Below are 26,920 nucleotides of genomic sequence, written 5' to 3' on the forward strand. Positions count from 1 at the left end.
TTAATTTCATCAGTCCACAGGACTTGTTTCCAAACTGCATCAGGCTTGTTTAGATATTCCTTTGCAAACTTCTGATGCTGAATTTTGTGGTGAGGATGCAGGAAAGGTTTTCTTCTGATGACTCTTCCATGAAGGTCATATTTGTGCAGTTCTCACTGCACAGTAGAACAGTGCACTACCACTCCAGAGTCTGCTGAATCTTCCTGAAGGTCTTTTGCAGTCAAATGTGGGTTTGATTTGCCTTTCCAGCAATCCTACAAGCAGCTCTCTCAGAAAGTTTTCTTTGTCTTCCAGACTTCAACTTGACCTTCACCGTTCCTGTTAACTCCCATTTCTTAATGACAACCCCCATTTCCAGAAAAGTTGGGATATTTTCCAAAATGCAATAAAAACAAAAATCTGCGATATGTTAATTCACGTGAACCTTTATTTAACTGACAAAAGTACAAAGAAAAGATTTTTTGGTAGTTTTACTGACCAACTTAATTGTATTTTGTAAATATACACAAATTTAGAATTTGATGGCTGCAACACACCCAACAAAAGTTGGGACAGAGTTAAAATATGATTGAAAAGTGCACAGAATATTCAAGTAACACCAGTTTGGAAGTCTCCACATTAAGCAGGCTAATTGGTAGCAGGTGAGGTATCATGACTGGGTATAAAAGTAGCGTCCATCAAAGGCTCAGTCTTTGCAAGCAAGGATGGGTCACAGCTCACCCCTTTGTGCCAAAATTTGTGAGAGAATTGTTAGTACATAATATTGTGAAAAGATTCAGAGACATCTCAATTCTTAAAGGGCAAGATCGGAAACCACTGCTGAATGCGCATGATCTTCGAGCCCTCAGGTGGCCCTGAGAAACCGTCATGCTACTGTGACAATTATAGCCACCTGGGCTCGGGAGTACTTCGGAAAACCATTGTCACTTAACAGTCCATCGCTGCATCCAGAAATGCAACTTAAAAGTGTATTACACAAGGAGGAAGCCATACATCAACTCTATGCAGAAACGCCGGCGAGTTCTCTGGGCCCGAGCTCATCTCAGATGGACCGAAAGACTGTGGAACTGTGTGCTGTGGTCAGATGAGTCTACGTTTCAGCTAGTTTTTGGAAAAAACGGGCATCAAGTTCTCCAAACCAAATATGAAAACGACCATCCTGATTGTTGTCAGCGAAAGGTGCAAAAGCCAGCATCTGTGATGGTATGGGGGTGCATCAGTGCCCATGGTATGGGTGAGTTGCATGTATGTAAAGTTACCGTTGACTCTGAGGCATATATTAGGATTTTAGAGAGACATATGTTGCCATCAAGGCGATGTCTCTTCCCAGGACGTCCATGCTTATTTCAGCTGGACAATGCCAGACCACATTCTGCACGGACTACAACAGCGTGGCTTTGTAGACACCGAGTGCGTGTGCTTGACTGGCCTGCTGCCAGTCCAGATCTATCACCTATTAAAAATGTATGGTGCATCATAAAGAGAAGAATCAGACAATAGAGACCACGGACTGTTGAGCAGCTGAAGTCTTATATCAAGCAAGAATGGACAAAATTTCCAATTGCAAATCTACTACAATTAGTATCCTCAGTTCCAAAATGATTAAAAAGTGTTATTAAAAGGAAAGGTAATGTAACACAATGGTAAACATGCTTCTGTCCCAATTTTTGTTGAGTGTGTTGCAGCCATCAAATTCTAAATTTGTGTATATTTATAAAATATAATTAAGTTGGTCAATAAAGCTATTGAAAAATCTTTTCTTTGTACTTTTGTCAGTTAAATAAAGGTTCACGTGAATTAACATATCACAAATTTTTGTTCTTATTGCATTTTGGAAAATATCCCAACTTTTCTGGAAATGGGGTTTGTACATTATGAACTGAGGAAACGGCTACCTGAAAACACTTTGCTATCTTCTTATAGCCTTCTCCTGCTTTGGGGGCATCATTTACTTTAATTTTCACAGTGCTAAGCAGCTGTTTAGAGGAGCCCATGGCTGCTGATTGTTGGGACAAGGTTTGAGGAGTCAGGGTATTTATAAAGCTTTGAAATTTGCATCACCTGGCCTTTCCTAACGATAACTGTGAACAAGCCATAGCCCTAACAAGCTAATAAAGGTCTGAGACCTTGGTAAAAGTTATCAGAGAGCTCATATCTCTTGGGGAGCCCAAACTTTTGCATGGTGCTCCACTAATTTTGCTTAAAATGTTGAAAAGAGTATTTCATCCTTAACTTTATGACTTTTGGAGATCAGTTCATCTTCTACTGATTTAGCTACACTATTCACAGTAACAGAAATTTTGACCAGGGTGCCCAACCTTTTGCATGCCACTGTATTTCTGTTTATGCATGATTTTCAATCTATTCAATATACATTTACTGTAATTGATTTACTTTTATATTTATTTTCTTCTATATAATGTATTGAACTGCTGCTAAGTTAACAAATTTCATGACACATGCCAGTAATAATAAACCTGATTCTGATTCTGATTCAGATATAGGAGCAGAATTAAGCCATTTGGCCAATGTTTCTTCTCAGCCTGCTTTCTCTTCATATCCTGTCATGTCTAGACCAAACAGGAATCTAGCAAATTCTGCTTTAAATATTCATAGAGACGGCCTCTATAACTCCCTGTGCCAATGAATTCCACAGATTCACCACTCTGGCTAATGAAAATCCTCCTCATCGTCATTCTAAAAGGACATCCTCTGTTCAGTATCCTCTGCTCTTAATCATTCCCCCTGCTTAGGTTTCATCTTCTCCATATCCACTGTATCACAACCTTTCACCATTTGTTGTTTCATTATGGTCATCCCTCATTCTTCTGAATTCTAGTGAATACAGGTGCAGGTGCAGAGCCATCAAATGCTCATCTTAAGACAGACCATTCAGTCCTTGAATCATTTTTGTGAACCTTCTTTGAACCCTCATTCTCCTGAGTAATACTCATGTAACCTATCTACTACTTCCTCTGTCTCATTCTTATTTAGCATCTCCTACTTCCTCTTCACCTATCTTCATATCATTGCAAACTTTGCACAAAGCCATCCGTTACATCATCCAAATCATTGACGTATAACATAAGAAGAATTGATCCCAACACACACTGGCAGTCAACCAGAAAAGGCTGGCTTTATTCCAACTCTCCTGGCAATCAGCCATAACTTTCTCCATGCTAGAATCTTCCCTGTAATACCATGGGCTTGTAGCTTGTTAAGCAGCCTCATGGTGGTATCTCAAGGAAGGCCTTCGACTGATTTTCCTTTGTCTATTCTGCTTGTTATTTCTTCAAAGAATTACAATAGATTTGTCAGGCAAGATTTCCCTTCAGCAAACCATGCTGATTACCACATGTGCCTCCAAGTACACCAACACCATATTCTTAACAACTGAATCCAACATCTTACAAATATTTAAATCAGACTAACTTGCCAGTAATTTATTTTCTTCTGCCTCTTTCCTTTCTTGAAGAGGGGCGTGACTTCTGCAATTTTCCAGTCTTCAGAAACCATACTAGAATCTAGTGATTCTTGAAAGACCATCACTATGCTTCCTTATTCTTTTCAGCTACCACTTTCAGAACCCTGGGGTGCAGACCATTTGGTCCAAGTGACTTACAGAACATAGAACCTAGAATAGTACAGCACATTACAGGCCCTTTGGCCCACAATGTTGTGCCGACCCTCAAACCCTATATAACCCCCCACCTTAAATTCCTCCATATACCTGTCTAGTAGTCTCTTAAACTTCACTAGTGTATCTGCCTCCGCCACTGACTCAGGCAGTGCATTCCACGCACCAACTACTCTCTGAGTGAAAAACATCCCTCTAATATCCCCCTTGAACTTCCCTCCCCTTACCTTAAAGCCATGTACTGAGCAGTGGTGCCCTGGGCTGTCCACTCTGTCTATTCCTCTTAATATCTTGTACAACTCTATCATGTCTCCTCTCATCCTCCTTCTCTCCATACTCTCTAAACCAGGCAGCATCCTGGTAAATCTTCTCTGTACCCTTTCCAATGCTTCCACATCCTTCCTATAGTGAGGCAACCAGAACTGGACACAGTACTCCAAGTGTGGCCCAACTAGAGTTTTATAGAGCTGCATCATTACATCGCGTCTCTTAAACTCTATCCCTCAACTTATCTAAATTCAGATCTTTCAATTTCTGAAGAACTTTCTCCCTAGTGTTGGTAACTTCACATACTTCTGAAGCCTGACATTCTGAAACTTCCACCTTCCACAATGAAGGCTGATGCAAAATACTTAGTCAGTTTGTCTCTCATTTCCTTGTCCCACATTATTACCTTCCAGCATTGTTTTCCAGTGGTCCATATCCAGCTCACTCAACTAATCCTATAAAGTCACTCTCACCTACCTTTTATGTGTTATATATCTGAATAAGCTTCTGGTATCCTCTTTAATATTATTGACTAGTTTACTTTCATATTCCATCTTTTCCTTCATAATGACTGTTGGTTTTTAAAAACTCCCAATCTTCTAACTTCCCAATAATCATTGCTTTGGTTTTTATGTTGACTTTAACTTCTTTTGTTTGCCACAGTTGTATCATCTTGCCTTTAGAATACTTCTTCCTTTTTGGGACATATGTATTCTGTGCCTTCTAATTGCTTCCAGAAATTTCAGCCATTGCTGCTCTGCTGTCATCCTTGCTAGTGTTCTTTTCCAATCAACTTTGGCCAGCTCCTCTCTCATGCCTCTGTAATTCCCTTTACTCCACTGCAATACTGATACATCTGATTTTAGCTTCTCCTTCTCAAATTTCAGGACAAATCCATTATATGTTAATCATTTTCTGCTAGGTATTCTTTTTCTTTAAGTTCTTGAATCAATTCCAGTGTATTGCACAGCACCCAATCCAGAAGAGTTGATCACCCAGTGGGCTCAACCACGGGCAGCTCTAAAAAGACATTTCACAGGCATTCTAGAAATTCCTTTTCTTGAGATCAGAGTAAGAATGACATTAAGTATCACTGCCATTGTCTTGTATTCACCTTTTTCAATTTTGTCCACCTTTTTCATCTTGTTTACTACAATTTTGCCTTGCAATTAGCCTTCACTTGCTACAATTGCCTGTGTTTGTAAACCAACGTCCCTAACCTCAGGACTGTCACTCTAGTTCCCATCCGTCTGCCAAATTTAGTTTAAACCTTTGCAAACAACTCTAGCCGACCTGCTGTATCCCAATGTTTCAGTTGTAACCCGTCCTTTTTGTGCAGTTCATATTTTGCCCAGAAGAGATTCCAATGATCCACAGATCTGAAACCCTGCTCCCTTTACTAGTTCCTCAGCCACACATTTATCTGCCAAATCAACTTATTCTTACTCTCCCTGACATGTGGCACAGGCAGAAATCCAGAGAGTACTACCCTGAAGGTTCTTTCTTTCTTTCTAAATCTTTTTATTATTAGTAATATGGACAGAATACAAATGATATATTAATAAAGAAATTACAAACATACAAATTCCATTACATATGGAAAAAAACCAATAAACAATAGTTACAATATAAATGAGTTTACCAAGACATAAACCATACAGTAAATGTATGAACATGGTAAGTCTAAATATTTCATAATATATGATAACAGGAAAAAAAAATAAAATAAAAAATATGTATATAATGCCAAACTAGCTAATCTACTAATCTAACAACTAATAACTAATATAGAAGAAAAAAGAAGCAAAAAAAAGAGAGAAAAAAAAAGGGGGGGCTGTTTATAATATCTCACAAGAATAAATATTCATCGATGCCGTCACTTCCGGTCCTCTCAACATACATAAGCTAAAAGCTGGGAAATCAAATGAACTTGGCACAAGGTCATATTACATCATATGAAAATGTTGAATAAATGGTCTCCATAACTTTTCAAATTTAATAGGTCTCAAAAACACCACTTCTAATTTTTTCTAAATTTAAACATAACATAGTTTGAGAGAACCAATTAAATACAGTGGGAGGATTAATTTCTTTCCAATTCAACAATATAGATCTTCTAGCCATCAGAGTTAGAAATGCAATCATTCGACGGGCAGAAGGAGATAAATGCAGTGAGTCTAACATTGGTAAACCAAAAATTGCGGTAATAGGATGAGGTTGTAAATTAATATTCAAAACTGCAGAAATAATATCAAAAATATCTTTCCAATATTTTTTCAAAAATGGACAAGACCAAAACATATGAGTTAAAGATGCAATTTCAGATTGACATCTATCACAGATAGGACCAATATGAGAGTAAAAATGAGCTAATTTATCCTTGGACATATGGGCCCTATGTACGACCTTAAATTGTATTAATGAATGTTTGGCACATAACGATGATGTATTAACTAATTGAAGAATTCTATCCCAATTCTCACTAGAAATAATAAGGTTAAGCTCTCTTTCCCAATCCTTTTTGGTCTTATAAAGGGGCTCTGAACATATCTTCATAATTATATTATAAAGTTTTGAAATAAGCCCTTTTTGAAAAGGGTCTAATTCAAATAAACTCTCCAAAATATCTGAAGGCACAAAATTTGGAAACGTAGGGAGTACAGAACTTAAAAAATGTCTGATCTGTAAATATCTAAAAAAATGAAATCTCGGCAAGTTATATTTGTTGGATAATTGCTCAAAAGACATGAAACAATTATCTAAAAATAAATCAGAAAATCTTAGTAATCCCTTAGTTTTCCAAGCCGAATAAGCTTGATCTGTAATGGAAGGGTGGAAAAAGCAATTAGATACAATAGGACTATTTAAAACGAATTGAGTCAACCCAAAAAATCTCCGAAATTGAAACCATATACGTAAAGTATGTTTAACTATCGGGTTGTCAATTTGTTTCGGCAATTTAGAGAGAGCAAAAGGGAGAGAAGTCCCTAAAATAGAACCCAGAGCATAAGCTGATACAGATTTAGTTTCTAAACTCACCCAACAAGGGCCGAAAGATCCACCCCCATCTTTCAACCAGCATAACAAGTATCTAATATTAACTGCCCAATAGTAAAATCTGAAATTAGGTAATGCTAACCCGCCTTCCGTTTTTGTCTTCTGTAAATATATTTTACCTAACCTGGGATTTTTATTCTGCCATATACATGGAAATTTTTGAATCAACATTAGTAAAAAAAGATTTCGGAATAAAAATTGGTATCGCTTGAAAAATATATAAAAACTTAGGTAAAATAACCATCTTAATAGCATTAATCCTACCTATTAGGGATAAAGATAATGGTGACCACTTAACAAACCTTTAATCTGATCAATTAAGGGTAAAAAATTAAATCTAAATAAATCTTTATGGTTTTTTGTGATTTTGATCCCTAAATAAATAAAAGAATCATTAACTAATTTAAAAGGTAAATTTCCATAAATTGGGACCTGTTTATTCAAAGGAAACAATTCACTTTTATTAAGATTTAACTTATACCCAGAAAACTCACTAAATTGAGCCAGTAATGATAAAACTGCTGGGATGGATTTCTCTGGGTTAGAAATGAATAGTAATAAATCATCAGCATACAAAGATAACTTATGAATGTCTGTCCCATGATTAATACCCAAACTATCCTGTGATTGTCTGATGGCAATTGCCAAAGGTTCTAAGGCGATGTTAAATAGTAATGGACTAAGAGGACATCCTTGTCTAGTGCCCCGAAATAGGTGAGAAAAGGGAGATCTTTGATTATTGGTAACCACTGAGGCTACTGGAGTATGATAAATCAATTTAATCCATGATATAAATATCGGACTAAAATTAAACTTCTCCAACACATTAAATAAGTAAGGCCATTCAACTCTATCAAATGCTTTCTCTGCATCTAATGAAATCACACATTCTGAAGTATCATGTGAGGGAGTATAAACAATATTCAACAATCTCCTAATGTTAAAAAAAGAATAGTGATTTTTAATAAAGCCAATTTGATCATCTGAAATAATTTTGGGTAATACCTTTTCCAATCTAGATGCCAGTAACTTGGAAAAAATCTTGGAGTCTACATTCAATAAAGATATTGGTCTATAGGAAGCACAGTTAGTAGAGTCTTTATCTTTCTTCAATATTAGAGAAATGGAAGCTCTATAAAAAGATTGTGGCAAATTCCCCAATCTAATTGCTTCCTCAAAAACCAAGGGGAAAGAGTAGCGGAAAAATTTTTTAAAAATTCAACTGTATAACCATCTGGACCCGGTGCTTTCCCAGAATTCATTGAGAAAATAGCCCCTTTAATTTCAACATCCGTAATAGGAGTATCCAATATTGAAAGATCATCAGATGATAATCTTGGAAAATTTAATTTCCCAAGAAAATCACACATGGTATTACGATCCTGAGGAAATTCAGATTGACACAGGGAGGTATAGAAGTCTTGAAATGCCTTATTTATCTCATCATGATTAACTGTCAAATTCCCATTCTGCTGACAAATCTTAGTGATTTGACGTTTAACCAAAGCATTCTTCAATTGACTAGCTAACAGTTTACCAGATTTATCACTATGTATATAAAAATCAGATCTAGTTTTCATTAATTGATTTTCAATCGAGGATGTAAGTAATAAACTATTTTCCATTTGAAGTTCAACCCTTTGTTTGTAAAGCTCCTTACTAGGAGCAATTGAATATTTCTTATCAATCTCTTTAATTTTATCAACCAATAAAAGAGTTTCAGTACGTTTCCTTAAACCAACAGAATAAGAAATAATCTGTCCACGTATATACGCTTTAAAAGTGTCCCAAAGTGTTCCGCAGGAGATAGCATCTGTAGAATTAGTTGAAAAAAAGAAGTCGATCTGCTCCTCCATAAATTTTATAAAGTCTGAGTCTTGCAATAAGGTAGAGTCAAATCGCCATTGTCTGGCATTAGAAGCTGTATCCGTAAATTTCATAGAAAGTAATAATGGAGCATGATCAGAGATAGCTATAATATCATAGTTACAACCGATTACCAATGGAATAAAACAAGAGTCTACAAAAAAATAATCAATTCTCAAATAAGAGTGATAAACATGTGAGAAAAAAGAAAACCCTTTGTCTTTAGGATGCCGAAATCTCCAAATATCAAAAACTCCATTGTCAGTCAAAAAAGAGTTAATACAAGTGGCCGACTTATTAGGTAAAGTCTGAATAGATAAAGATTTATCCATCAGAGGATTTAAACAACAATTAAAGTCACCACCCATTATTAACTTATATTCATTTAGATTAGGTAAAGAAGTAAATAAGGACTTTAAAAAGTCAGGACAATCCACATTTGGAGCGTAAACATTAACCAAAGCAACCTTTTTATTACAAAGTAAACCCATAATTAACAAAAATCTACCATTCAGATCCGAAAAAATATCATGTTGAACAAATGGAATAGAGGAGTCAATAAAAATTGAAACTCCTTTTACTTTGGTGTTCGAATTTGCATGATACTGTTGACCCCGCCAAAATCTAAAAAAACGAAATTTGTCCTCCTTCCTCATGTGGGTTTCTTGTACAAAAATGATATGAGCATTAAGTCTTTGGAATACTTTGAAAATCTTCTTTTGTTTAATTGGATGATTCCAAGACACAAAATTAATGGTCTGAGCCATAATTCTAAAATCAACCCTTTGGTATAGAAAGGGTTAACCAACTTGTAAACTCATGCACCTGGAAGAGGAACAAAAGTAAAGGGAAGACCCAAAAGTGACGACAACACGGACATATTTGAAGTTCAAAAACAGCCCAAATAAAAAAACTAACACAAACTGGTACAAAAAAAATAGAATTAGAAAACAGACCATCCCCCACCCCCCAAGAAAAAGAGAAAAAGCCAAAATATGACTTAAAAAAGGAAAAAATAAGACTAATTCTACCCCCATGTCAGCTGAAGAACACTCCATATATAAAGGATATATGTTTTTTTCTAAGTATATTTAGTATATTTTCTAAGTATATTTCTAAGTATAGTTAGTTGTAAAAAAATAAGAATATAGTCACTAAAAAAAAATTATAAATCGGGCTCTAGCCCAGACAAAACAAAAAATATGTAAGCTATGATAAGCGATGCATTGTAGGAAGAAGACAAAAGAAAGAAAAAAATAACGTCATCTTAAGCAAAACCAAAAATCTTTTTCAAAAAACAACCATCTTAATCAAAAAAAAATTCACCTTCAAAGAATTAAAAATATACCTTCGAAGGAACAAAGTTAATGGACAAGAATGTAGTATAATGGTTAAAGTGTATAAGGTAAAACAATTGATATAACGAAAACACACTTTAACTTAAGTATAAAGTATAGGATGAACCTACACCAACAACCAGAGGTTAATTCTGGTTTAAGAAATCGAGAACCATCTTACACGATCAGAATCGTTCATTTATTAGAGAGTGATGTCTGTAGCAGTAGGGAAGTTCTTCTCCAGATAATTTCTCGCTTCTGAAGTTGAAAGGAAAATTCGTCGTGGAGCATTCGACGGAGATATTCGAAGCTTCGCAGGGTATAGGAGCGCAGATTTCAGATTTTTCTCATTACATTCAGCCATCAACGGTTTAAAAAGAAGCCTTCTTTTTAAAAGGTCAGGGCTAAAGTCTTCAACCAGGCGGAAGCAGTAATCTTTGAATTTAACTATTCCTGCTCGACGAGCTGCCCGTATAGGTTGTTCTTTGTCATGTACATAATGGAACCGGACAATTACAACCGAAGCTTTGTCTGTAGCACTCGGTGATCGACGCCAAATTCTATGTGCCCGATCCAATAAAGGAGGGTTATTCGGGAAAATCGTCGGAAATGCTTCTTTTAAAAGTTGAGCAAAATATTTCGAAGGGTCATCTTTTTCTATGCTGTCTGGAAGACCCAGTATACGTAGGTTCTGTCTTCTGGACCGATTCTCAAAATCGTCACTCTTGGCTTTAAGGGCTTCCATCAGCTTAATGGTTGAAATTAAATCCTGTTGCAGTTTTTCAATAGTCAAATCTCACTTCCGAGCATCTTCTTGCAAAGACGCAATAAGAGCTTGTTGCTACTTAATTACTAAATCCGTCTTAACCATGTACTCTTGAAAAGCCTTTATATCTTCTTTAAAAATTGTTGTAGTTGATCAAATTTTTTATCCAAAACCTCCATAAACAATTCATAAGTTAATTGAGTTTGTTGTGGCGGAGCCTGCTTCTTCCCGTTACCATTCGGATTGCGTCCGGGATCCCGTCCCTTAGACCTGAGAGACATTTCTGTTTGCATATCTTCAAAAGTTCACAACAAACTCTTAGCAGTAAGTTCAAAAAAAAATTAACAAAGAAACTTTCGGTATAGGTAAAAATAAGCTGAATAAGGGTGATCAAAGGTTAAAAAAAAGTAAAGGTTATGGAGCGAATCCAAAACAGTACTCACTCCATGAGCGTCTCCTGCTGAGTCTCCTGAAGGTTCTGTAATCTCAGATTTCTACATAGCTCCTTAAAATCTCTCTTCAGGACCTCCTCACTTTGTTTACCTATTTCATTGGTGCCAAAATGCCTAGACCTCTGGCTGCTCAGCCACTGTATTCAGAATGCTATGGACCTAATCCAAGAATCTCTGATCCTGGCACAGGAGACAAGACACCATCCACATGTCTCTATCATGCTCACAGAACCTTGTCTCAGTTCTTCTGACTAAGGAATCTCCTATCAACAATGCAGTCCTCAACACCTGTCTGCTCTTCTGAGCCTCAGTGCCAGAGAACCAGTCAAAATGGCTACCCCACCCCCCCACCCCCAGTAGGTCTTCCCCTCAATAGTATCTAAAGTTGTATAATTATTATTAAGGGGAATGGCCACATGTATATTTTGCACTGGCTGTGTACTTCACCTTGATCTGACAGTCACCCAGTTACCTGTTCCTGCAAACTAAGGGTGACTACTTCCCTGTAGTTCCTGTAGTTCTCCATCTCCCTCTGGTGCTCCCCTCCTCCTTTCTTTCTCCTGAGGCCTCCTGTCCCATGATCCTTTCCCTTCTCCAGCTCTGTACCACTTTTGCCAGTTACCTTTCCAGCTCTTAGCTTCATCCCACCCCCTCCGGTCTTCTCCTATCATTTCGGATTTCCCCCTCCCGCCACTACTTTCAAATCTCTTACTATCTTTCCTTTCAGTTAGTCCTGACGAAGGGTCTCAGCTCGAAATGTCGACATCGCTTCTCCCTGTAGATGCTGCCTGGCCTGCTGTGTTCCACCAGCATTTTGTGTGTGTTGTAGAGAAAATTGCCAGGTACATTACTTTGTCCATGCCTTTAATTAATCCCTCTTCATTTATTGGTTGCCTCAAAACTCAAGAGAAACTGCTGTGTAGCTCTGCCTTTTAAATCTTAATTGTGGACCTAATTGAAACTGAAAAGGTAGCTCCTTTTAATACACCCATCTTGCTGCAAAACTGTACACTTTGATTTTTCTCTCTTCCATTTCTAAATTACTTTGACAGACTTGGTTTGTCTATCATAGATGTCCCCTTTGTTCTTTCCATTCTCCCTTCCACTTTTCCATTTCTGGCAAAAGGTCTCCCTGGAGACCTGAGTGTCATTGTACACCAGTCATTGAAAGCAATGCTTTCTACAAAAGCAATTTGGAGTCAGATGTTCCAGTCAGTGCAATGTGATTAAAGTTGTGGGTTGTAGAGGTGCCTATCTATAAATGGACGGAATTCTGTACTGTTTCTATTTTCCCTGGGAGTGCACATTATGTGATCATAGCAAGATCGCAATGTGCAATGCTGAAAGAGGTGAAAAAGAATCCAGTAACACTAAAAGAAGTCTCTAGAACTTGCTTAACTCTATTTATTTGTCCACTATAAGAAAAACACTGAAACAAGAATGGTGGTATTCATGGAGTAAAACTAGTGCTCTCCAAAAATAAATACATCTCAAGTATGCAAAAGACTACACACTACACATTATTTGGGGCAAGAGAATTAAAAAGGAGCATTCACGCTTTTGACTTTTTCCAATTGCCCAATCAAATCCCACTGTGAGAATTCTGGGAGACCTCCAGCATCCCAGATATTGGTGAATGCAGAGGATGTAGAATTCTACGTGACTTTAATATTTAAAACAGAAGGTCTCACCAGGAAAGAATAATTTGTACAGTGATTGGCTTGTGTCTCGAAATCACTGGTGTGCCTGATAGAGGAAGCTGATCCAATCGTGACATTCAAAAGGGAAATGGAATATTGAAAGGAAGACATGGACAAATTTAAGGTGTGTGGTTTTATGGGAGGCAGGGTTTAAGGGTCGGCACAACATTGTGGGCTGAAGGGCCTGTACTGTGCTGCATTGTTCTGTGTTCTATGTTTCAATAAGACCACCTAGATGCTCTGTGGACAGATAAGACAAAAAAAAAGAATTTTTTAGCAGAAGAGCACACTGCTATATTTGGTGGAAGGAGCATCATGGTTTGGGGCTGCTTTGCTGCCTCAGGGTCTGGACAGCTTGCAATTGTTGAAGAAACAATGAATTCAAAATTGTATCAAGAAATAATGTCTGACACCTGAAGCTTAATAGAAGTTGGATGAAGCAACAAGGCAATGATCCAAAACACAAGAGTAAATCAACAACAGAATGGTTTAGAAAGAAAAAAATTCATGTCTTGGAATGGCCAAATCTGAGTCCTAACCTTAACCCCATTAAGATTCTGCGGCGTGACCTGAAATGTGCTGTTTATTCAAGTTAACCCAGAAAGATTATCTGAAACATATGGAAGAATGGTCAAAAATTCCTCCTCACCTTTGCTCAAGTCTGATCAGCAGCTACAGGAAACACTTGGTGGAAGTTATTTCCTCTAGCTGTTATTGAATACAAGGGTTTACATAAATTTTTCTGACCTGGACTGTGCATGATTAAACAATGTGTAAAATAAAGATGTGAAACGTACAATTGTTTATGTTTTATTAGTTTAGATAGATTGTGTTTGTCTATTATTGTGAAGAGCAGACCACGTTTATGAGTAATTAATGCAGAAAACAAAGTAATTGTAAAAGGTTCACAAACTTTCTTGGAACTGTGTATAATTGCTGACTATATAAGAAGTACAAACAAGCATAGGGAAGTTAAATTACAAGAAAGAATTCTATGCCCTAAACATAAGAAAACCTGGTTAGAAACCCAAAGGAACACCCACAAACTGCTGGAGGAACTTGGCATGTCAGGCAACATCTATGGAAATGATAAAGGTATATAAGATAATGAGAGGCATTGATTGTGTGGATAGTCAAAGGCTTTTTCCAGGGCTGAAATGGCTAACCGAAAGGGGACAGTTTTAAGGTGCTTGGAAATAGATGCACGGGTTAAGTTTTTTACACAGAGTGGTGAGGGCATGGAATGTGCTGCCGGCGAAGGCATTGCAGACGGATACAATAGAGCCTTAGAGACTCCTGGATAGGTACATGGAGCTTAGAAAAATAGGTTATGGGTAACTTCAAGTAATTTCTAAAATAATTTTTCTAAAAAGGTTTTCAGTTTTTATAAATAGTTGATGTTTCAGGCCAAAGCCCTTCTTCAGGACTGAGAAGGAAGGGTGAAGATATTAGAAATTGACATTTATACAACTAAGTTGAGGGCTATCCTGATCTACATCCTGATCCAACAAGCCCCTAAATAAATGATTAAATATAGTTTTACAGATTATTTATTTGAGAGGTGCTATTGACAAGTTTGACATGAAAAGGTTATAAAAATCCTTCAGGATTTGGATATTGATATGAAAGCTATCGGAATCTTCAGAATTTTGAGAACAAAGAATAGGAATGAGAATTGAAATGAAACAAGTGATTTTGTCTGGATTATGACAGGGTTGTATTCTCTCACCTAACCTATTTTACCTTTATTGTGAGAAGATTCTAGGAGAAATTAGCAGTATTCCAGGCATGATAATTTGTGGATACAATTTGAACAACTTACGATACACAGACATCACAATGCTGATAGCTACTTCCAAACAGAAGCTTCAATAAATAATAGATGAAATCATTGAAAAAAGTACAAAAGGAGGATGACCATCAACTGAAGAAGACTGAATGGTTGTCACAAATAAGAAAGCTGTACAGAAATATGAACTGAAAATGAAACAGTTAATGTGATGCCTTAAAGGCATTTGTTTAGTTTATTATATTTTCGCTTTGTAATTCATTTGCAATTATTTTCTAGTTTAAGTTAAGGTTGTTGAAAGTAAATTTGTTGTCTGTGATGTATCGTGGCATGCGATGATGTCACATCCTGTTTCGTCGCATCTTATGGGTAAATACCAGTTTGGAGAAACGGGAAGGAGGGGGCTTGTGTGTGCAGGATCAGCATGAGAAAAGTTTTCATTCTACGCACTAAGAAACATCATAGAAGCAACGCTGTAAGTTCATAAAATAATATGTTGAAGTAAAATATTTACGCTGATTCTGTTAAAAGTAATGACGGTTGATAAGTTTATGTTCTTTGTTATTGAAAGTGTTGCGGATAGTTTGTGTTGAAGTGTATTTAAAGCTGTTGGTGGCGTAGGTAGATTCTGACTGTATGTTGTACTTTAATGTAATATAGTTGTTGTAGTTTTACTTTTGCAAGTATTTATGATGTAAATGTGATGTCAAGAAGGAAACAAATACTGTATATATTTTGTATTGTTTTATCAACAGTTTTCACCATACGTTAATGTGGAAGAGTGAACAGTAAACAGTTCATCTTACTGGGATCCTGCTTCATTGACTATGGTTTAACTTGGTGTTTACTTCAGAGTTTTTACACCTGAATGAGAACACTACAGTTAAATAAATGTGACAGTACAGCTACATGAGGAGCACAATAATGTCTCACACTGATACTGATATTAGAAAAATGATTGGAATTGCTAGATGAATTTGAGCAAGGTCCTAAAGAATAATATAATTTCTTTGGGTACAAAACTTAAGAGTGTTGCAGTGCTACATTCATTCCACATTAACATGAAAGTGAATGTTGAACAATATAAAAGCAAAATGAGGGAAAAAGCTGCAGAAATGTGGTTTTTGAGAAGAATGACGAAAATATTGTGTAAGGACAGAGTAACAAATGAAGTGTTGAGTAAACTAATTTACTGAGTACTGTAAATTAATTTACAGGGTATTGTTTGATTATTCTTGCATTATGTAACCTCGGCTTCTTGGGAATTTGTTTCCCTCAGGATCAAGAGATCTGACACTGGAACTTACCCATTATTTAATCTCTGTATTGTGATGAGATCTAAAGGATTATTCTAAAGTGGACTGTTCCTTTAACAAGAAAGAGAGAGAGTGAACAGCTTATGTACTAATTCAGCAGCAGGGAGAGAGTCTGTGGGTTGCCTTGGGAACTGAAAGGTGGAGCTATACGATGGACAACTCGTGTTCAGCACTTGGAGATATATACAAGGTCAGTCGACTTTTTAATCAGACACACAGGAGACACACGACGTCAGAGGCAAGGAGGACACTGGTGAGTTTTGTGTGCCCACGACAAGGGTGGGGTTTTGCTCACAGTGTGGACAAAGGAGTGACCGGTTGAACACTTTTGATGTGTTCAACCCTGGCCTGGGTTGATACCGTAACCGTAGAAACGGTCCCCTTTCTGTTGAAACAAGTTGTGACTTCAAATAAATTTCAGAAGCAAGGAGGACAACATGGAACATCGGCATTGGAAGACAAACTAAATCTCTATCCCTTTCTCTCTCTCTCCAACTCTACTCAAACTAAATTCCAGAACTGAACTGATTACTTACCATAAACCGTAAGACTGTATCACTTAATCTCCTGAGCTGGGAAAAGCTTGGGAACCCTATTTACTCAACTATATATATGCATATACTTTGCTAACCTGTTTATCTTGTTTTATATTTTTTTACGTAGTTACTAATACAATAGAGTTTATAATGGAAGACTCAGAATCCAGGTGTGTCAATTTCTGCTGGTTCTTTTTAACCCGTTAAAAAGACTATAAAAGCCTGTTATATTGTCAGTGGTACCTTCCATCAGATGGTGTTCCATTTGGTGTGCATCTACCAAGAGAAGTGTCTTTTGCCCAGAGTTGAGTGTGGCTGTATATGCATAAATCTAATTTAAATGCATAGATTGATTTAAGTACGTAAAGTATATGACCATAAGGAGAGTGACAGGAAATGATGCAGTGACAAGTTGATTTTTGGTAAGAGGAACTCTTCTAGGGTAAATGAAAATACAGTAGAATGACGTCTGTTGGAATAGGTAAGAGGTGTCTATTAGCAAAAGCATAAAAGTTGCAACATTTGGAGGCTGATGCATGCTGAGAGGCTGTGGAGATGAGTGGCAGATGTGGATGTAGTTGTGGGAGGTAATGGTGAGATGGGTTAATGGTGGATGTGTTGATAAGTCTGACAGCTTGGGGAAGTAACTGTTTTTGAGTTTAGTGGTCCTGGCATGAAAGCTGTATAGTCTCTTCCCTGATGGGAATCTGCTATTTGAAGGAGGAGAGATTATATTGGTCAAATTTCCTTTTAATATTTGGGATTTTTTCAGTGCACCTTATTTAACTGTATGACAACAGGTATAATTCTCTATACATGAAATTCTGGACGACATTTCAACCATGTGACCTAAGGTGATACATAGATTGAAAAATTAAGAATTGTCCCAAATAAGCAGCTGCCCCGATTAACTGAATGCCCAATTAACTGGAGACCACTGTGTGTGTATAAAATACAAATACAAAATTGTAATTTATAGTATAATATGTATCGTGCTGTACTGCTGCCACAAAACAACAAATTTTACAACTGATATCAGTGGTAATAACCTGATTCGGATTTTCAAGTTTTACATCTGCAATTAAATTACAATCAAGTGTTTTAGTTGCTCCCAACCCAGCCTACATCCCACTGCACTCTTTTGTTTCTTGGTTTTAATCGAATAAATAGACTTTTTAGACAGCAGCATCTGGGAAAGTTACCATCTTTCTATTTCGATAATCAGTGGGGAGACAGCCTGCAGTTTATTTTATATAGTAAGGATGGTTGTTATTGGTTGTTATTAAAATGGAGTACAGTATCAGGAATGTTTCTTTTTAAACTTTATATCTAACAAGCCTAGAGCTTGTAGACTTGGACTTTGCGTTTCCATCAATTTCATGCCTTCCCGATGAAGTTACTAATTAGGTAGTCACTATTGCCATGGTGATGACCAGGAACACTGTTGTGATTGACCGTTGTCACGGAAATTGTGATTAGCTAATTAGATGGTGTGTGTGAAAAGCGATGTTCTGTTCCATTCCCACTCTGCCTTTACCGGGGTCTTGGGTGAATTGTTATATGTGCAGAAAGTATGCAACTGTGAGGTTGTAAAGTTACTGTGGTCACAGCTGCACATTGTAAAAAATATGTTCTCTAGTGCTTACATCATAACTAAGTTGTAATAGTCTTGTTCTCTAATGTCAGTCATACTGGCTAATTTTCCAGATGCCCCAAGGAAGGAAGTTTTCTTTATGGCAATAATTGACATTTTAACTCATTATGATGCGAAGAAGAAAGCTGCCCATGCTGCCAAAACAGTGAAACACGGGGTAAGTAGATCACCTGTGACAATTCAATACAAACTCTGGGCACATTTGGAGATATGCACAGTTTGAGAGTGATCAATAATTCCAGTTTCTCTGCCCCTGTCTCTATATAAAAACACCAGACAAACGGCATTAATCCTCAAGAGACAGGATTTTTGAATGTCATTTCAGGTACCCAAGTATAAAGGAAAATTAAATTATTTTGTGCTGCAACTCCGATGCAGCACAAATAAAAGCACAAGATAAAGAACATAATAACGAATTTAAAAAAAACAATAAATATTAATACATATGATAAGTTATAAGCTTCGATTGATTGTATGTCCATAAAGTGACACTGGAGTGTCTGTACATAAGGTGACTGATGAGGGAATGATAAGGTAGTGGTGGTTGGGGCTGTGAAGAGGTGGATTAGTGGGTGGAGCTGTTGATCAGCCTTTCACTCGTAGTTGACATTTGCTTGTATGCTTGTATACCCTAGTAGCAGACAAGCAGTTGTCCCAATAGAGGCTGAGTTCAACCCAGTTTTTGCGCATTACTGAGTTATTGTCAGATACTGATTTCTGTTCTCTTGCTTTTGCATGCATCTTCTCCCTATCTCAGTCTTGGTATTTCTTCAAAATGTATCTCAGTCAGTACTGTTGGGTGGTGGAAGGAAATCAGAGCACCCAGTGGAAACCCAGGGTCACTGGGAGAATGTGACACATTCGGGGTTGAGGATTGATCCTTGGTCACTGGAATGATGTGATTTTACTCGGTGTTGTTCCTCAATGGATTTCTCTAATTTTACTTAGCACTAATCCAGCTCTCTTTTACTGCTGAGTAAAATACTGAAGGTCAGTCAATATTCTAATCAAGAGTCTCAGCCTGAAATACTGACTGTTCTGCTCCATAGATGCTGCTAAATTTCTCCACTATTCCATATGCCCTGGTCAAGATTACTAGCATCTGGAGGATTTTTTTGTGTCCCTTTTATTCCTCCTACACTTTATAGAACTAGTGAGTCTGGCCATTTTGACGAGTTCCCAATGGTTTCTGTCTCGAGTTCCCAGTAGATTCTGACTCAACAAGACCAGTTGCAACCGAGTCAAGGCCAACGTCAGCTTGGTTTCCAAAGGGGAAATCTTGCCTGACAAATCTGTTGGAATTCTTTGAAGAAATAACAGGCCAGAAATAAAGGAGAATCAGTTAATGTTGTTTCTTTGGCTTTTCAGAAAGCCTTTAATAATATTCTGTCATTTTGCTTTTATATTGTTCTTGATTATTGAAGCTGTCAGAGGTTACAGGAAGAGGTCAAGAGAATGGGATTGAAAGGGAAAATAAATCAGACTTAATGGAATGGTGGTGTAGACCTGATAAGCTGATTGGACTAACTCCCATATCTTCTGGTCTTATTGCAGACATTCATTGGGGAAATCATTGAAATGTTAGAATGGAAAAATGAGTTAAAAGTGTTATGTTGATCCAATGCCTCATTTTGATCCATAAATTGATAACATAAGATCAGAATTAGGCTGTTGCTTCTATCAAGCCTGCTTCATCATTCCATCATGAGTAATTATTTTCCCTCTCAACCCCATTCTTCAATAGCCTGGCTTCCACAGCCACTGGTGGCACAGAATTCCACAGATTTGCCACCCTCTGGTTGGGTAAATAAAACATTTCTGTTTCTTGTACTCTGAATCTGTATCCTGTGATCTTCAAAGTCAAGTTTACTGTCATATACACACCTTTGTGTCTGGACAGGTGCAATGAAAAACTTACTTTCAGCAGCATCTCAGGCACAGAACATCTTCCCTACTTTTAAACAACCTTTTAAATCAACCAAGACTAATAGATCCTGCTAGATCTGTTTTGAGCATTTTCCATATTTAAAAATTTATTCAGGTCCTCAATCTAATAGTCTTTGCATTGAAACAGAACAAATTGCTTTAGTCCGAGGATATAAGATGTGGGAAATGTTTAGAATTAATATTTAAAAGATGATGGGTTTCTACATGTTTATACGATCTGAACCAGAGTAGTTATCAACCATTAAAGTAAAAGACCCTTTCAGTCTTCTCAGACCTAGATACACTTGAATCTCTCATTCAATGTGATTTGTCAACTTCAATTAAAAATCTGAGTGGTATGTGAATTTTTTACTTAAATTAATTTTACCATGAATATTACATAAAATATCAACTTATAAACAACACATAAAAATTGCTGGAGGAACTGAGCAATTCAGGCAGCATCTATGGACCCTCGTCAAGCCTGAATTCCTCAACATTTTGTGTGTGTTGCTCAATACAACTAATTCCTGAGTACTAATTAAACTAGAAGGTAACCATTTTAACAGTCTGCACCTGTTGTTGGCTCTTGAAGGGTTAATGGTTTCTGAGGATGGTTCTCCATTGAAATAACGCATTGTTTGTTTGTGCATTGCAGGCTGGTGCTGAGATATCAACAGTTAACCCTGAACAGTACTCAAAGCGTTTCTTAGAATTTATGTCCAACATCATAACATAGTGCCATGCAGCACACACTAGATGCACAAGAGACTACTGCGGAGTATCAAATGCAGCAACGTGGGAACAACAGTTGGGGACACTCTAGTAGTGCGTACAGAGACTAATCTCAAAATTGCATCCTTTGGAAACAGAAGATAAACAACAAAAAAAACTTACACACTTAATGGCAAATGTGCTTTGCCTCAAATTTTGCATTACTCCTGAAGTTTTCCATGTCATGCATTCTGAGTGTGTTTTTACTGGCATCAGTTTTGGCGGCACGCCATATGACACAGTGAGAAGTTCTGCATGTTCGAAAAGCCAAAGGCAGGTGCTTGCGCACAGTGAAAGACAACGGGGCACTTTGGCCGTGGCAAGAATCACTTTTCCTTTAGAAGAACAGTTTTGACGTTGTCCAGCCAAAACAAAGACACGGTGTATAGCTTGCGTGTAACTCTATATAGGTGCACTTACCCAGTCCCTGGTGCTGCCACTGTTAACTTGTGCCATGTTGTCTAATTGCAGAAAAAATAAGACTTTTTTTAACAGCTGTCAATAAACCAACACATCAATATGTAAATAAAACATTGTTTGATTGGGAATGGGAGGGCGGAAGAGAAAGGGGAATGTTTACTAAAAAGTAATGTAACCTGTACAATATGATGCTTGTTACCCTCAATCTTGTCTGGCTGCAGAATCTGCCACTGTTCTGGAGATCTGAGATGATCTGGCTAAGTTGATTGGATCCCAAATATATTCTAAACGTTTACTTATTTTTGTCACTTGACAAGAGGGCTGTTGTTTACTTTGATGTAGACTACTTGGCATTTCAAGTAAGTACCTACTGTCTGTAATATGTGCTTTAGCTATATTTTTGTGGACAATATTCCCTCCTAGGTTAATAGACATGAGTAAAAGGGTGACTTTTTTAAAAAAAATAGCTACTCCTTTGTAAAGAACTGAAAAAAACTTGAGATTCTTTTGACAAAGAATAGAGTTCACCATTGAATCTGGTGTTTTAATGAACAAACTGATAATAATGTTGCTCAGTAGTATTTTGTAAGGAAAAAATACCTAATTGGTGAATGAATCCATAAGGAATCAGAAATATTACTAAAAAAAAGCTGCAGCATTATTGTGCTGTTGTATTTACGAAAAAAATGCTGCATGTATACAAATAAAATATGCCAGCCCCAGGCATCAAATTTGAACCACTTCTGTGTAGTTTGCAGAAATAAAGGAAGGAATTGATTGGCACTTTAACCTTTAATATAATTTAGCGTGTGCTGTTAATTATGTACAGCATAACAGATATTAACAGAAGAGGGTATTATGAATTTGACTTTGATTGATGACCATTGAAATGTGTATGTCTAAAGCCAAACTACATGTTAATGTTTGCACCCATTTAATGTTTAAATCATCTGTAACCCATTACTTTATATGGACGTTTAAATACAAAACTTTGTTTACTAAAATGATGGTGGCCATTAGGAAGTGATATGTTTTACATTTGGGAACAGTGGATGTAGGGTGTCAGAGGATTAACAATTAACAACGTATTGTAGCAGTTAGTGCAATGCTGTTATATTTTGGTCATTGGAGTTTGGTGTTCAGTTCCAGTGCCTTCTGTGAGTGTATACATTCTTCCCCGTGACCGTATGGGTTTCCTCTGAATGACTTACAGTGGACTGGAAAGCTTGAGCATGTAGATACAGGTTTCCCCCACTATCTGAAAGTAGAGAGTTCCTATGTTTGTAAGCTGAAATGTCATTAAGTGAAGAAGCAATTACCATTACTTATATGGGAAAAATTTTGTGAGCGTTCCCAGACCCAAAAAAAACCTACCAAATCATGCCAAATAACACACAAAATCTAAAATAACACTAACATATAGTAAAAGCAGGAATAATATAAATACACAGCCTATATAAAGTAGAAATATGTATGTATGGTGCAGTATCATGTATCAAAATCAGGAAGACAGTGAGCCAAAATTGATTTGGAGAAAAAAAATCGGCAAGCACATACATATGCACGTACACATATACTCACGTACACGCATGCGTACACACATGCACGCATGAGGCTTCACGGTCATGGTAGTCTTTCTCAGGGTAAACACACGTATAAAGCAGGTGCTTTCCTTTTGTAAAAGTGAAAATCCTCTTTGGTAAAGTGAATATTCAATAACGGGGGCCACCTGTATTAAAGAAGTGGATGTGCTGGAGCTTTTGGAAAGGATGAAGTTGGGTAAGTCACCAGGACCAGGCAACATGTACCCCAGGCTACTGTGGGAGGCGAGGGAGGAGATTGCTGAGCCTCTGGCGATGATCTCTTTATCATCAAAGGGGATGGGAGAAGTTCTAGAGGATTGGAGGGTTGTGGATGTTGTTCCTGTATTCAAAAAAGGGAGTAGAGATAGCCCAGGAAATTATAGACCAGTGAGTCTTACCTCAGTGGTCACTAAGTTGATGGAGAACATCCTGAGAGGCAGGATTTATGAACATTTGGAGAGGTATAATATGATTTGGAATAGTCAGCATGGCTTTGTCAAGGGCAGGTCGTGCTTTAAGATCTTAATTTAATTTTTTGAGGATTTGACTAAACACATTGATGAAGGTAGAGCTGTAGATGTAGTCTATATGAATTTTATCAAGGCATTTGATACGGTATCCCATGCAAGGCTTATTGAGAAAGTAAGGAGTCATGGGATCCAAGGGGACATTGCTTTGTGGATCCAGAACTGGTTTGTCCACAGAAGGCAAAGAGTGGTTGTAGATGGGTCATATTCTGCATGGAGGTCGGTGACCAGTGGAGTGCCTCAGGGATCTGTTCTGGGACCCTTAATTTTCCTGATTTTTATAAATGACCTGGATGAGGAAGTTGGAGGGATGGGTTAGTATGTTTGCTGATGACACAAAGGTTGGGGGTGTTGTGGATAGTGTGGAGGGCTGTCAAAGGTTACAGTGGGACATTGATAGGATGGAAAACTGGGCTGAGAAATGGCAGATGGAATTCAACCCAGATAAGTGTGAAGTGGTTCATTTTGGTAGGTCAAATATGATGGCAGAATATAGTATTAATTATTCTTATTAGTATGACTCTTGGCAGTGTGAGGGATCAGAGGGATCTTGGAGTTTGAGTCCATAGGACATCAGAGCTGCTGTGTCGTTGACTGTGGAGTTAGAAGACATATGATGTATTGGCCTTCATCAATCGTGGGATTGAGTTTAGGAGCCGAGAGGTAATGTTGCAGCTGGTCAGACCCCGCTTGGAGTACTGTGCTCAGTTCTGGTCGCCTCACTTCAGGAGGGATGTGGAAGCCATAGAAAGGGTGCAGAGGAGATTTACAAGGATGTTGCCTGGATTGGGGAACATGCCTTATAAGAATAGGTTGAGTGAACTTGGCCTTTTCTCCTTGTAGTGACGGAGAATGAGAGGTGACCTGATAGAGGGCACAGTTTAATTATGCAGCTTCTGATATCCTGTTGCTGGAAAATAAAATGTACAATTCTTATGGTATATGTTGTAATAGAGGCTCTAGTGCCATTTTAATCAGCTTGAAATATTGTAAAGGATGATAAATTTAGTTGCATCTGTATAAATCCACATCTGCTCCAAGCTTCAATTTTAAATGTATCAAATGTTTTCTTACTTGCCCTTTTGATATACAAAGTACTAGGTGAAATCATAACTGCTCAGTGGATATCATAAACCACACGTGATTCTGGTTGTAAGGCAGCCCAGTTGTTTCTGAGCTCAGCTGGATAGCCATGACACTGCCAAATACTCCGGAGAAAGTTGTGTTTTACAGTGATTTGGAAGAAACTGTTTTCTGACCAAGGCTTGGTACAGCATTCCATAGTTGCTATTGATGTATGAAAAGTCAATGTTTAAGACTATAAGATATATAAGGCAGAATTGGGCCATTTGGTGAAGAAACACTCAAGCCTATTCCACAAGATCAAAAATTTAGGGGCGGAGCTGCTGAAGGTAAATTGTAACAGACATGAGAGTTAACCCAGGTTTGATTGAAGAAAGCTTCTCAAAAAGATGTGTGTTGGTATCCCGGGAGATAAATATGCAGTCAATGTATTAATGCTTTTAGTTGTCATACTCCATTTAGTGATCCCCTTGCAGTCACTGAATATTTCTTTAATAAAACCTACTGTTTACATCAGTTGAAAATCTAACCTCTGGTGTAGAATGAATATTCAAATGTTTTACAAAATGGTCATAACATTTTACTGTTTTTAGGGGTTTTGGAGAAGACCCTAACTAAATATAACAAACAAGATTTAGATCTAGAATCAGTTTAGAATCTGCTGCTCCATGTATCTCAGATCTACCCTGAGCAAGAGGCAAAAGACCATGAGACTTAGGAGCAGAATCAGGTTGTTCATCTCATTGAGTCTGCTCTGCCATTTGAACATGGCTGATTTATTTTTCCCATTCTTCTGACTTCTCCCCATTTCTTTTAACAGCCTTACAAATTCAGAACCTATCAAACTCTGCTTTAAATATACCCATTGACTTTGCCTCCATGACAATGAATTCACAGATTCACTACCTGCTGGCTAAAGAAATTCCTCCTCATCTCTGTTCTAAAAGAACACCTTGTATTCTGAGGCTGTGTCTTCTGGTCCTGGACTCCACCACTATAGAAATCATCCTCACTAGGTCCATTCTGAAAAGCAAGTCATGTATTCCAGGAGATGCACAAGATGCACATCACCCCTGCTTTACAACACCTCAATGTGGTATGGTGATAACAGCCATCAAATATCATTGGTGAATAGACTGTCTGAGAAGCAATAAAGAAGCTTTATCAGAAAGGTAAAGCTAAAAACAAAATAATCAAAATTTAAATTTGCCAAAAAGTCACTCATGAACCACTGATTTTAAGAAGAAAAATACTACACACTGCAGTTTAGTTTTAAAAAACCTTGAGTGTTCGAGAAAAGCAAATGCTGTATTTGTTGCCTTTAGTTGGAAAATATAAAAGTTGCTAGTCATTTTTCTGGCTGTGATCATGATCATCACTGGTGAGAGCAGTTCGTTTGTCAAATGATGGTGAAAATGGAAGAAGTTAGAACACTACATCATCCAGTATTTGCATTAAATTCCATCTACCATTTTTCAGTCAACATTTCCAGTTGGTCCATAGCTTGCTGTGATCCTTCTGATCCAGCTAACCATCTTATCATCCTGATCATTAAATTAGACAAACAATAAAGGACCCAGCACTGGCTGGAGGCCTGAGTAGTACTCTCTGACTTCGTCCACAAAATCAATGTTCAATCCAATTATTACATCATTTTGAATGTCAGGCAACTTAACCTTCTTGACCATCCTCCTACATTGGACCTAGTCAAATGGACTGCTAAATTTTATTTAGGCAAAAGCCTTACTTCATCCACTTTCCTCGTAACTTCCTCGAAAAATTCTTCAGCAGTTGTAATGGGGCACAAATGTGCAAGTGTGTGAAGGTTGGCCTGTGAGGCAGCAGGAGAGTTTAAAAAGTGAGCAGATTAATGGAGTGGGGTACAGCGTAGGAAGGTTTTGCCTCAAGAGGCTTCGACAAGCAGAGACTGAGGACGAGCTTGCTCCCAGTGAGGAAAGGCCAGGTAAGTTCCTTTAATTGATCTAATTAGCTTAGGAGTAGGTAATGGAGGCAGCAGTTAGGGCAGTTGAGTGCTCCGTTTGCAGTATGTGGGAAGTCAGGGCGAGTACAGCTGTTCCTGATGACTACATCTGCAAAAGGTGCATCCAGCTGCAGCTCCTGACAAACCAACAAAGAGGCAGAGGCAGAAACAGGAGTTTCAGGGTGATAGTCACCCCTAGGAGTCAGGAGACAGGTAGTTGGGTGACTGTCAGGAGAGGGAAGGGGAATA

General features: G+C 37.6%; 1 protein-coding gene across 6 annotated transcripts in view; it reads left to right on the top strand.

Moving 5' to 3' along the window:
• The window catches only part of LOC132386001 (phosphatidylinositol 5-phosphate 4-kinase type-2 beta-like), a 189,091-nt gene extending 163,937 nt beyond the window's left edge, over positions 1 to 25,154 (top strand). For 3 of the 6 annotated variants that reach the window (XM_059958237.1, XM_059958239.1, XM_059958243.1), the window contains 2 exons: positions 18,410 to 18,534; positions 20,962 to 25,154. In XM_059958237.1, the coding sequence (XP_059814220.1) occupies positions 18,410 to 18,534; positions 20,962 to 21,042 (206 nt within the window). In that variant the 3' untranslated portion in view covers positions 21,043 to 25,154. Of the gene's footprint in view, positions 1 to 16,150; positions 18,535 to 20,961 lie in introns of those variants that run through there. The other 3 variants (XM_059958241.1, XM_059958242.1, XM_059958240.1) reach the window with 2 other exon arrangements.
• Positions 25,155 to 26,920: the final 1,766 nt, after the last annotated feature.

Source organism: Hypanus sabinus, assembly GCF_030144855.1.
Source record: "Hypanus sabinus isolate sHypSab1 chromosome Y unlocalized genomic scaffold, sHypSab1.hap1 SUPER_Y_unloc_1, whole genome shotgun sequence".
In the NCBI taxonomy this organism is placed as follows: Eukaryota; Metazoa; Chordata; class Chondrichthyes; order Myliobatiformes; family Dasyatidae; genus Hypanus; species Hypanus sabinus.